This window comes from Heliconius melpomene, chromosome 6 (genome assembly GCF_056956725.1).
Source record: "Heliconius melpomene rosina isolate 202511_hmr_F chromosome 6, ASM5695672v1, whole genome shotgun sequence".
NCBI classification, from domain to species: Eukaryota; Metazoa; Arthropoda; class Insecta; order Lepidoptera; family Nymphalidae; genus Heliconius; species Heliconius melpomene.
In genome coordinates, this window is record NC_140394.1 from 8,367,116 (window position 1) to 8,380,366 (window position 13,251).

General features: G+C 32.3%; 1 protein-coding gene across 5 annotated transcripts; it reads right to left on the reverse strand.

Moving 5' to 3' along the window:
• Positions 1-1,003: 1,003 nt before the first annotated feature.
• On the reverse strand, positions 1,004-13,201 carry LOC146538359 (pyruvate kinase-like). Of its 5 annotated transcripts, none has more exons than XM_085186821.1 (11): positions 13,046-13,201; positions 9,357-9,489; positions 8,977-9,200; positions 8,366-8,588; positions 7,933-8,039; positions 5,468-5,614; positions 3,767-3,868; positions 3,111-3,356; positions 2,703-2,922; positions 2,091-2,247; positions 1,004-1,250 (listed from the first exon to the last, which is right to left on the reverse strand). In XM_085186821.1, exons 1-11 carry the CDS (start codon positions 13,079-13,081, stop codon positions 1,238-1,240), a joined length of 1,608 nt encoding a protein of 535 aa, XP_085042947.1. In that variant the 5' UTR covers positions 13,082-13,201; the 3' UTR covers positions 1,004-1,237. The 5 variants fall into 5 exon arrangements, with proteins under 5 accessions (XP_085042947.1, XP_085042949.1, XP_085042944.1 ...); XM_085186823.1 differs by lacking the exon at positions 13,046-13,201 and adding an exon at positions 12,533-12,679; XM_085186818.1 differs by lacking the exon at positions 13,046-13,201 and adding an exon at positions 10,741-10,956.
• Between the last annotated feature and the right edge of the window lie 50 nt (positions 13,202-13,251).

The window sequence follows — 13,251 nt, forward strand, 5'->3', positions numbered from 1 at the left end:
ATTAACTTTATAGGTCACAGTTGATTGATTCCATAGAATAAATAATAAAGAACAAATCTTTAACGCATATTACTTTAATGGAAGTGCTTTATTAATCATTATTTAATATTAAGTTATTATTTATCTACGAACATTTTACTAAGTTCACTAGATCAAAAAAGATATTATACTCATGTGGTCAAACGAAGTACACTAGTAACAAATTTGTTTTACGAATATTTAAATGTGACAAGTCAAATATAAAAAGGTCGCTCGTAGTACAAAAAATCCGGCGCCGGGTCCAGCGGTCGGGTCCAGCGGTTAGGGACCGTTAGCTCCTTTAGATTAGTCTAATTTTATCCCCCGGTCGCGGCTTCTGTGTCGCGGCCGGCTTTGCTTAGAATAGGGAAACTCCCAGTCCGCTCGACGACCGCAAGCCGAGGTTCGAGCCCCGCAGGGGGCGCCCTTGCGTCGTCGGCACTCCCCACAGGCAGCCACACAGTGCCTGCATATCTTCAGGGCCAGAGTACCCTCTGCCCTACCCACCCGGTGTCGCTGTAAAGGCCAATAGGGCTAACAGCATTAAATTCAAGTCCGAAAAAAAAAAAAAAAATACAAAAAATCAATAGGCCATCATTGCGCAACCACACAGTGCCTATAAACGCGACGGTTGTGGGTTCGATATCCACTCGGGAGAAAAAAATATTTTCATTTTCTCGCTCCGGTAACAAGAAAAAAGCGGCGTGGCAAGTGGGTAAGTGTTTTAACAGTGATTCCCGGGACGGGGTAGACAAGAATGGGCATGAAGCGAAATAAAAATACTGTACACTTTCAACTGAATAATTTAAAATATTAATATTTAATTTTTTTTAAAAGTATTTTATTTGTGTATATAAGCAAGTTTACAGTCGCACGTTTCTGCCCCTGCGCCACAACGGTCTTAATTTTTTTTCAATTGTACATATACTTTAGGTGTATCTTTAATATATCTCGGGTAAATATCACTTCAGAATAAAAAACAACATACATTTTATATTTTATTTAATTTTTCACATTACTTTTCACTTTCTCACTAATCCATATTAAAATAAATAGTGTTAAACCTAGTACTAGATTTAAAATTTCTTGTAAGATGATACACATTTATATTTTACATATATCACTGGTTGTGTTAGACATATTAATCTCGCAACACTTTATCCTCTGCTAGTATGTATTACTTAATACTTCTTAGGAATATCGCTTCAGGGTTTCGTGTTTATTCAACTTGGCTGAAATAAAAAAAATAATGGTACTGATGATTTTTTGTATAATATTATATATTTTCAGTTTCGCGCTGTATTCTGCATACAGCAAAGGTAGGCAGAGGGAACCTATTGTTAAGAAACTCCGTTCTCCACTTACCGCCGAATTTTCGACACATTGTGTGTTGAGTGGCGGAAGTCAACGACGCACTTTGCCACGACATAAGAGCGAAGAAATAAAAATATATACATATAGATAAACAATAAATATTTTCTATATTATTATTGAAGGTACAATTAAGTCATTTTATATTTTAATATCGCGGCATAAGAGTCAGATGAACGTATCTTCATTTTCTAAATTTTACAGGAGAGTAGAAATACTGTGAATAACAGACTTATTATAAATACAACTTATTAATAAAGGTAGTACGTATAGGTATAGTTTGAGTGGTGATAATTCACAGTAATTTTGTTCATCGGACTCTTATTCCGCGATATTATGTATTTAGTTATATAATCCCAATACTCAGAAGGCAGTTTAGCTAGTAAGAAGAGCTGATAAAAATATGTAACAGTTGTATTTTTAATTAAAAAGAAAATACTAGTTCAATTAACTCATACAAGAATTTCAATTAACTCCATTTTATTGTTTACCTTATATTATTTTTATAGTTACTTAAAATTTTTGTACACTGGGAATTACGTATATTTTATTACATTATACACATAAGTAGATCTATATTTTTTCAGTACATATTTTTAATTTTAATTATTACCTTTACGAACGCTATGGCATAGCGCTTTACACCTTCATAAGACCCTTTAATACAAAATTTCATAAAAAAAATAATTTCATAGACTTACATAATTCGAATAGTATTAGTGTATCCAGATCCCTGTTTCCAGCCAGTGACGACCACTACGTTGTCCCCAGTGTTGAGGAAACCACGAGCGCGACCAAACTTCAGACCATATTGGACACGGTTGTCTACATCTTTGAGCCAATCGCTGGCAGGGCTTTCTGTGAAATGTTAGTATAAAAATATTGTAGATAAAGAAACGCAGCTTCACACTTTTTCCAGTATAGCAAAGTAGGAGATGGAATGTGTCTTCTTGATGTGTCTTCCGACAGAAATAAAAATATTTATTTCTCTCATAGACAACGTTAATTAATATTGATTTTATGAATTATTAAAAATGTCTCAACTAGTCGGCGGTTGGTTAGATAGAGCTGAATATTCAGCTTATATCCACTATCGTAGTTTTTATATATTTGCACAATCTTCTTACTTTTTATATATTTTTCAACAAAATGTATGTATGAGAAAATAAAGCTGATCGATTATATTTCGTGATTATACATATTATGAAAATGAAAATATTTCATTTCCTCAAGTGGGCTCGAGCCCGCAACTTGTTTTCACTGTACATGAAGCTAATAAAAAAAACAATTATTAGGAAAATTGTCATATCTACCGTGATAAACAATGGGCAATAGGCCCCTAAAGAGGTGTGCCTGACGGGCTGTTTGCGGCTGACGGGTAACAGCTATGATGGGGCATCTTGGGCGGTACTGGCTCAACAAATGGGCTGAACGACCAGATGTAGTGATCACTACAATGGCGGACGCCATACTTTTGGTTGACGCTTCTACGGCTGCTATGGCCACGGATTGCGCTGGTTCAAGGGATTTAACCTGAAAAGTTTAAAAATACCACTTAAACACTGAAAAGTTGTATCTATACATAGTATTGTTGGTATTATTAAGTTAAGTCTGTGTATTATTTTTAAATTATGATATTTTTATACACTCCATGTAGAATGTTGGCACATCGTTTATTATATGTTAAAGTTAAAAAAAATTACATTTCAAAGATAAAATACCTGAGCGCTAAGATCAATAAACAGCTGTCTATGCCAGATAGCAGCCTCAGCCTCCTTACAAATATTGGCCATAGTGAGTACACACTCTAACGGGTAATCCCCCTTAGCGGTCTCCCCTGATAACATGACGCAGTCAGCTCCGTCCAATATGGCGTTTGCTACATCGGATGTCTCAGCGCGGGTGGGTCGCGGCTTCTTTACCATTGATTCTAACATTTGTGTTGCGCATATTACTGGTTTGCCGACCTGTGGATTATGTTAAGTATTTTATAAGTGAAGAATTTTTTCAAAAAATTAAACACTGATATATATATATGTAGTATAAGAAAGTCCTTAAATTCACTTATGCTTATCATAATTATTACTATTCAATTAAAGCGATAATCAAGTGATCACTACAGCACGGTAGGCAGAGGGTATCTAGATACCCTCTGCCTACCATACCAACTGCCTACCGTACCAACTAGACGTAATGCCTCTAGAGGCATTACGTCTAGTTGGCCTCGACACCAGAGTGAAGAAATTAAAATATAAATTTAAATAAATATTTTATTTCCTCGAGTGGGAATCGAACCCACAAACAGTAGTAGTACTATGTGCCCCTGTGCCACGACTGGACTGGACTTAAAATAAAGAGTATATTAAATATAAATTACCTTGTTGCAGCGAGCGATCATTGTCTTTTGTGCGAGGAACACCTTCTCTGGCGGGATTTCGATACCCAGATCTCCACGCGCCACCATAATGCCGTCGGAGGCCTATAAATACAAATTAATTTTACAAGTTTTTGTATAATAAATGTTCAAATAATAATGTATTTTTAATTATAGTATGTTGACCAATCATAATAACAGAAATGTTGCCCTATGGGGAGAGGCTATAGCTAAAATTTGTGCTCTTATTCTCAGTCGGGTAAAATTCACTTGATCATCTAAGACCTACTAACATTTTAAATTATTAAATGTTAATTTAATAATTTAAAATGTTATATTAACGATTGATATTATGCTAATCTGCTGTGATAATGACGCATAATACTAACTAAGCATAATATTCAAACGTATTTAAGTACCTAAATAAATCGTAAAACATTTCTATTAAAAAATGTTTTCATTTTCAAAGGCAATAGCTAAAGCTACAATATATTTATCAAAACTTAATGTTCAATAAAGTTGAGATGAAATAATCATCATAAAAACAATAGGTTTAAGTTTATAAATTAAATTATATCTTAAAACGTCAAATATCTCAGTCACAATAAAAAACCGCCTAAAGTGCATATTTATGAAAATTATAATTAAGTAGTTCAATATAAAAACTATAAAGATGGCAATCAGAACAACAAATTGAGGGCAAAGTTCAACTTCAAGGAATCATATGACCAGTTTATTCAGCGAATTGTTCGCATCCTTCCAACAATGATCTAAATTGCTTAGTTGTTATAGAATATGCAAATCTAGATGCATCTAGATTTTAGTAGAATACGGTTATATAATGATTAATAGTACGGTTGACGAGTCGTGGTCGCTGTGAAGTTAGCTGTAGATGGGAGCAGCGAAGGTTTTTTTTTTACTTTTTGTTATTTTCTTAGCTATAAAAAAATAATAAATATTTTTTAGTTTCATTTCATATCAGAAATAATTATCAAATAATTTCTTAATAAATAAAAACCATCGAAAATGGTATGATATTTTACTGTAAGAAGTAGCATTTTATGCAGAGTACTAAAAACGACACGAATTCACGTAATCCATTTTCTTGAGTACTCTTATGGTACGTCCCTGACATATATGCAGAGGTTAAATAAAGGTCATCGTGTCGAAAACTATCGATTTTTCACTGTTTTCTATACAGTGACACTAATGATGATGTAACGTGATAAAAATTTGATTGATATATTGATGTTTGATTAGTTAAAAAAATATAAATAATAGATATAACCTTAATTGTATTACTTTAATCAAATGACAATATATCAATCATAGGCATATTGTGTATATACGTACGTCAATACTTATCACCATTATTTATATAACCTGACACATTTTTGATATCAAATTGATAAAATTAAATTACCTAATAAATAAGGAATTATAAAGGTAAACAATAACAAAATAAAAATGAAGAAAATCAAAAACTACGCAACAGGCGTTGTGGCACAATATCTCAATATAGTTTTCAAACTAGAATCTATCTTATTTTGAAATCGGCCAAAATACCAAAACTTCTTGCTAAGTGTAACAAATACTTTTCTGAAAACCGCATCGAAAATCGGTTCAGCCAAACGCGCAGGTCAAACTGAGAATCTTCTTTTTTAATTTGGTTAAGAAATATTTTAGTTTATAAATATTACTTACAGCAATGATCTCATCTAAATTGACCATGCCTTGATGATTCTCTATTTTAGATATGATCTTGATGTTCTTGCCCTTTTCGCCGAGGATGCCGCGAATCTCCACCAGCGCCGCACCATTGCGGATGAATGATGCGAAGATCATGTCCACCTAAATGAAACATGTGTTAAATATTTTAAGTTACTTAAATAGATTAATTATATGTAATACATTAAAGCTAAATATACATCAGTAATGAGGAGAAGATCATGCCCATCTAATTTTAGAATAAAAAATATTTTATTAAGTCAATTTCACTAACCCATTTCACTTTTGTATAAGTAATCTGTTAATTAATATTTTCTTACACATTGTCTAAAATATAGTATCTGTGTAGGCAATGTTATTCCTCTCCAATATTCTTTTCATATAGAAGAATGGTACGATTTCTATAGAAAATATACATAAAACTAGTCGAAATCAAGATTTAAAATTGCAATCTGTGTTTATATTAATAGAAAGTCGTAACCGCCATTAAATATAGGATTTTCAAAGTCAAGGCCAGGCGCAGAATCAAGGCCAGGTAACATTTCCAGGTGAATATTGATAACTTGTGATATAACTTCACATGATAACGTCTTTGACTAGTATTATTATTGGTTAGGTACTTCAGCATGCTTATATTTCTGAAACGAATACCGCCCGAATTACGATAAACTGCTTTTATCGAGTTTATGTTTATTATAAACTAGCGGCCCGCCCGCAGCTTCGCCTGCGTGAACTACTTTATTATTAATTTCTGTCTCGATGAGTATCTACGCCCTATAAGTGACGTCCATGCAAAATTTGAGACTCCTAGCATTTACAGTAACGAAGTTTCATACAAACTTTCAACCCCAAAAACAACCCCTTAGAAGTCGAATATTACAAATTCCCGTCTTAGCGAGCACCTACATCCTATAAGTAGCTCCTATGCAAAATTTGAGATTCCTAGCTCTGGTAGGTTCTGAGATTTCGTGATGAGTGAGTGACCTTTCGATTTTATATATGGACCGTTTATTTTGAGAGTGGTGTATGTCCATTTTCTTTTGTTTCGAGAAAATTAAAGGTTAATATGGCGATGATCATACAATTTCATTTACCGACCGATTTTAAGTTGTTCAAAACATGGGTTTTTTTTGAGAAATTAAACACGGACTAGTTACATATAAAAAAATTACATTAAATTAAGCATGAATTATGTGATAGCTCAGTTTTCTCAAAAATGGACTTACACCACTTTCAAAATAAACGGTCCATATATAGATATAAAAACATACCTACTTATTTCATTAGCGATTATGTTCGTGAAATGTTTTTTGTATGATTGGGTTTATTTTTACGTAAACACAAATTTTAGGTTCTATGATGAATCTTTGAAAACTTGATTGGTTTAAGGATCATTGTCATTGTTTTTTTGTAACTTCACGCTGTAATTCGCACAGAGGGTAGGCAGAGGGACCCTGGTTACCTAGTGTTAAGACACTCCGTTCCCATTAAGATACTTCCGTTCCTCACTTTCCGTCGAATTCAAATGAAGGCAATGGGTGTTGAGTGGCGGAACTCAACGCCGCGCTTTGCCTCGTGATTAGAGCGAGGAAAAAAAAACATCTCATTTCTTCGACCCACAGTCTGTCGCGTTTATTTAATAAGTCCATTATTCATTACAATACTTGTTACCATGTCCGTTTGTGATACAAACGTGTCTCAAGAATGAAATAAGATATCCAACTCAGCTATCATATTCCGCTCGTTTCTTGTAAAAGTAGCAATAAATCACTTTTATGAATTGTCTGATATAAAAACATGTTATAATCACGTGTCAACGTCGATATCATCTATATATATCTGTATACTTCCTTCGTGGGTTCTCGAACTTGATTGACCTCACGCGATATGTTAATTATTAATATTTGTTTTTCTATAATTATATACTATCTTAGAGAAAATGAGAGCCACTCGTGGCGCAGGGTGTGCAGGGGATCGATTCCCACTCGAGGAAATGTAATATTTCATATTTTTAGATAAGGAGTATCGAAGGTAAATACTAAATATGACTATGACTAAATCACAGTCGTCGTCGTCAGCTATTACAGCTATTACAGCATATAATATTAGTCCAAAAAAATTAAACTAAAAATGATATTATTCATAATATTTCTAAAAATAAGTCAGTCTCAGAAGTATATGTGGAATTTTTATATCGCTATATCAAATTACTGATAATTTTATTAACCGATAACACACAATCAGGCAATATACAGCACGCATAGAGGAAGTGCATGCATGCTTAGCGACAATGTATGTACAACACAAATCCAAGAAGTAGTAAATATGGAACACCGATTCAACAATTTTTATATAAGGAGCTTGTCAGGAGCTTGCTATAGACGCTTAAAAGCTTAAATTTGTCTTTATTTGGCATATGTATTTGTATATTATGTACTTACCCCTTGTTCTACACCAAACAGTAAGTCCGACTTGTCCTTTTCGGAGACAGCGGGCAAGTCTACAGGCAATCCGGGGAGGTTCACACCCTTCCTTGATCCCAACATACCTGGTGGGGAAATATTGTTTAAGCGACGATGTCTTTTTGCTTGATGCTGTGTCAACAATAAGACACTTTCATTCCCTACTTTCTGCCGAATATTCGAAGCATTGAGTGTTGAGTGGCGGAACTCAACGCCGCGCTCTTGCCTCGTTACCAGAGCGAGGAACTGAACATGTATACATCATTCCCCTGAGTTGGATTCGTATCGGCAACCGTCGCGTTTACAGTCGCACGAAATAGCAATAAGTGCTAAAATTAGTGTAGTGTAAATGCCAAATAAAACAGGTAGTTCATTCTATTCAATTTCTACTGCCATCTAAAATTATACATACCTCCATTTTCAATGTTACAGATCAAGGCATCAGCCGTCGCAGATTCACAGATGACGGAAATGAGTCCATCATCAATAAAAATACGGTTTCCTGGCTTTACGACGTTCGTTATATTTTTATAGTCCACGAACACTATCTCAGCGTTGCCGCTTTCTTGGTACGCGGGGTCGGTGGTTAACTTGATGGTTGCCCCTTTCTTTAGTTCCACTTCGGCAGAACCACCCTGGGTGACAATGATTGTTGTTTTAGTATTTTTTTTTGGTTCCACGTCGCACCCGCATATAGCAGGGCTTGCAGAGGGAACCTTGTGTTTTGACGCACCTCCTTACGCTTTATCTGTCACTAGAGTCAGGAAATGAATATAATACATTCTCCGCGAGTGGATAGGGTTATCACAACCTTCGCATTTGCAGTCTGACTCTGTGACATAACCGCCTCCTTTTAGTATTATGTGTGTTAATAATGTTTTTTGTGAATTGTTTTTTCTTAACTAATTTGGTTAAATTACGTGCGTAAATCATTGAATATTTAGTTGAGCCAATAAAGAGAGGCAATTTGACAGCAATCAGGAGCAATCGAAAATAAGTATACATATGTAAATTAACACTTACACCTTGCAAAAGTCCAGTTCTTATTTCAGGACCCTTAGTGTCCAAGGCGATGGCCAAGGAAAATGGCACTCCAAGACGTGCACTGTAATTCTTCTCAGCTTCACGACAGTTACGGATGGTCTCCGCGTGGTATTCATGGGAGCCATGGGAAAAGTTCATACGTGCCACATTCATGCCGGTTTCCATCATTTTCTCTAGCATTGGCACTTCGCGAGATGCGGGTCCTAGGTTCAAAATAAAAGTTTTAAAATAATTTATCATATTTCAAGAGTTTCTGATTTAAGAATTTTTAGGTAAAAAATCACACTTCATTTCATATTAAGATTCCCTTTATTTGTTTACAAGCTTTATTTTTTATAAAACCATAAAAAAATATTTACCAATGGTACAGATAATTCCAGAAAGACGCACATATGAAGCCTTAGAATCAATATCTAAGGAGCACATGTGCTGGAGATGAGATCCCGCATCAGCAGCTGCCAGCTGCATGCTGGGCTTGTCTGCTGATCCCGTCTAGAATAAAATTTATATTTATAATATCTAATTTTATTACAAATTTAATGAGCTTAAGTGGAATATACTATACTCCAAATAGTTTAATATATTAATTTTTACAAAAGCAAAACAATAAAACTATTACATATCTATAACACTATTATTTATCTATCTATAACATTTTTAAAATGTTATTCAACTTAGGAAAGAAAAATATTGTTTTAGAAAACACTTCCAAATTTTAATGTAGGATTTGAACCCTTCTTTTTTGGATGATTTCCAAAAGGTGTGGGTTAAGAACCCATCTCTTACTATATTAACATTTGTATACATTTTCTAAAAAATTATTTTAAATTTATTTTATTGGAATTGTTAAACTTTTAAAATTTATTTCTGTAGATATAATTTACATCATAACAACAATTTAAACTTATTAACTTATTAAACATGATACATCTTTCAAGCGAACTATTTTCATGCTGAAATTAATTTACATAGTGACAATACAAAAGAGAAGAGTATACTATAATACCAGGTGCAGGTGTAATATTTGGCATTGAACTGTCATCATAAATACTTTACTTACATCTAAATGCATTGCAATATCTTCTGTCTCTATTTATTAATAATCAAAATGAATACCAAAACATTTATTAACAAAAGTATTTAATTTTTATTTTAAATTTATAGTCTGTACTGTACTAGTACTGAAGCACAATAAAATCAAGTACTTAGATGATAAAATGCACATTACATATTAAATAAACAAATAAACGTGAGTTATGCTTATGTTACTGTAATTATTATATACTATTATTCATCGATAGATGTGAGTGTGTGATAACTATTGTTTTTTCAAATGTTCTGCAATTGTAGACTGTATTGAAAAGTTATAAATTTCACTATGTGTTAACACTGGCCATATGCCATAATTTTATGACATCATTAAAACAATAATGAAAATGATAACATAAATAATTTAAATTGATATTGTCCTTTAATTCTTTTTACTCTTTTACCCAATTATTTTGATACTTTCCGTTGTAACTATATAATTTGCAATAATTCAGGATAAATATGTTTTTTTTTGCAAAAATCTAAATACCTAAATAAAAATTAATAATATTGATTATAATGCAAATACATGCGTCTAATTAATGTTGAAAATTGGCTAGTCGATTCGCTATGAATAGAATAAATTAAACGTAACTATTATACGTAATAACTAACATGTCACAAAAACTCAAGAGCAAAAATAGAAAATCGTACCTCAGTTTTACCATCATAAACAGTGGTCCACACCATATTTACACAAGAAAAACCGAAATATTTTTTAGTAATATACTGAAACAGTAAAGCCGGCGATGCTAGTGATCTTGAACTGCCCTTTAGCGTGGAAAACTTCTCTCGGCTGCAATGAAATGCGAACTTGCGTATTGGACACTGAATCACGAGCGCCGGCGCGCGCATCGACGTCGCGCGGGGTAAGTATTTCAGCACGCTCGTATATATTCAATACAAAAATTTAGGGGAACATCGAAAACTTATTGTTATTCACCCCTTTAGTTGCGATCTTTTAAATAACATTGATCAGCGAAGACACCGTCTTTGATAGTAAAATGGGTTATTTTTTCGACACAGTTAGTTGTCTAATTTTAAATGTTTGTAAAAGTGCCAACAACGCTGCCAATACGTGCAAATTATGATCTTGGGACAGCGATTATTGTTTATATTTCGTGAATTGTGAATTCTAAGCATTTTTTTATTACTTTGCTGTTGTTCCCGCTTATTTTTCAAGTAAAATTCGAAGTAAGTCGCTATTTCCTGTCAATTGTATACTTTCTACTTCCTTTTCCGATTGAGTAAAAAGGTCCGCGTATATAATTTGTAAGTAGCATATTTTGGTTTAATTTCAAGGGAATATTGGTATAAAAGTAAATAATTTACAACCGAAATGATGTTTCTTAATTAGAATGGAGGAAATTATTTTTTTTACTGGTGGTAAATGAATATTTACTTGTCTTGAGGAGACAATTATAAATATAATATATACTACAGCCATACAATAAAAACAGTTAAGTATTTAAGTAAAACGATATGCATATCGCAAACTACAGAAATAAAATAAACATCATGAAATATTGTTTTCTTAAATAACAGTGACAATGACATTTCAGGGAGCCTTTTACAGTTGATCCCTGAAATGTCTTTTTTTTTAATTTATGGAAATATTTTTAAATCACAAAATATATTTTGACAAAATAATGCAGAGTAAACACAGTATCAAATAACTAAAATGTATTTGTCACAATTACTTGTATGAATTTGTATTTTTCATAACATAGGTCTATATCTATCTGAATATTTTGTTTTATGTAAAATAATACCACTTGAAATATTAATTAAGGAATAGAATACGTGGATGGGTTGAATATTTAATATTGAATAAATAATATAGAATAAGCAGTAGGGAATTGAAGGAATAGTACGGTACTGGCATTTTTTAATGGTTAATTCATAGAAATAGTTTGTAAATATAATATAATTTTGATATTATGGTAGATATTCACTAAAATCTTTAAATTCAATTAATTAGAATTTATTTAAATATTAGGTCGTTACCTATGTAATATTATCTAAAAATGGTTCAATTACAGATTTAGTCAGCTTTGTACATGTCACGCATACAAAAACCTATTAGTCATAACTTCATAAGTTTAGTGTTCTGAAATATACTTTTTCTTTATATCGGTTGACGGAAAATTATAAGTTGATAGGTATCTAAAAAATCCCTTTATATACGGCTTTTGTTAATAACTGACAATCCTTTATTTAGTTAGTCTATCTTAATAATAAAACCAACAACAATTTTAACTAAATAAGCTTTATTTTATCATGTACCTACATATCTAAATTAAAAAAATCAATCGATATTTTTTTAAATAGCTACATAAACAGAAATCCGCTAATTCTTGAGATAACCTATTTTAAAAGTAATTATACAATAGTATAACATTAGTTTAGTTACTTATTTAAAATATTCTATAATTGTAATACTTACAAAAGCCATCAGAAAGTTTGCGATATAAATTAATTTTAAAGTTTGGTTAAGAGGTATATAACTTGTATAGACAGTTTGACAGTCAGCCACGAATCGTCATCGAAGGATTTCTAAGGTCATTACAAAGTCACAGGTCATTTTTACACTAGTCACATTGTTACTAACAGATTAAATTATTTTAGAATATATTTTTCATTAAAAATATTTTTTAAATCAATTTAGACTAATATAAAATAAATTGTAAGATAAATTGGTTACCTATCTCGATTATAAAAACAAAAACACAGTTTACAAATATACACATAAACAAAAGAGATGGAAGATTATAATATGGCGTAAGAAAAAAAAATAATGCTTTAAATACCACAATCACATTGATAGTATAAAATACAAATAACAACTTATAATTCGAGCTGCATTATTTCACATTAAACGAAAAACTTAAATTACATTTATAATATTACTAACAATTAATAAAATTACATGATATATACAGGTAATAACATGACTTACTTTCAGAAATACGCTTCTCTTTTCAATTGCTTTCATATTTAATACACTAAATAACACGTCCTTAACAAAACACGGCGAAATGTCTTCTGGGCGCGTTGACTCATTTGACCGGTATTGGATGATAAATACGGGTCCTCTTATCGGTTATCAATAAACTTTACCCTTAGCCGATGTATAGCTAAGCTGGTGATCGCTTATCTTGTTTA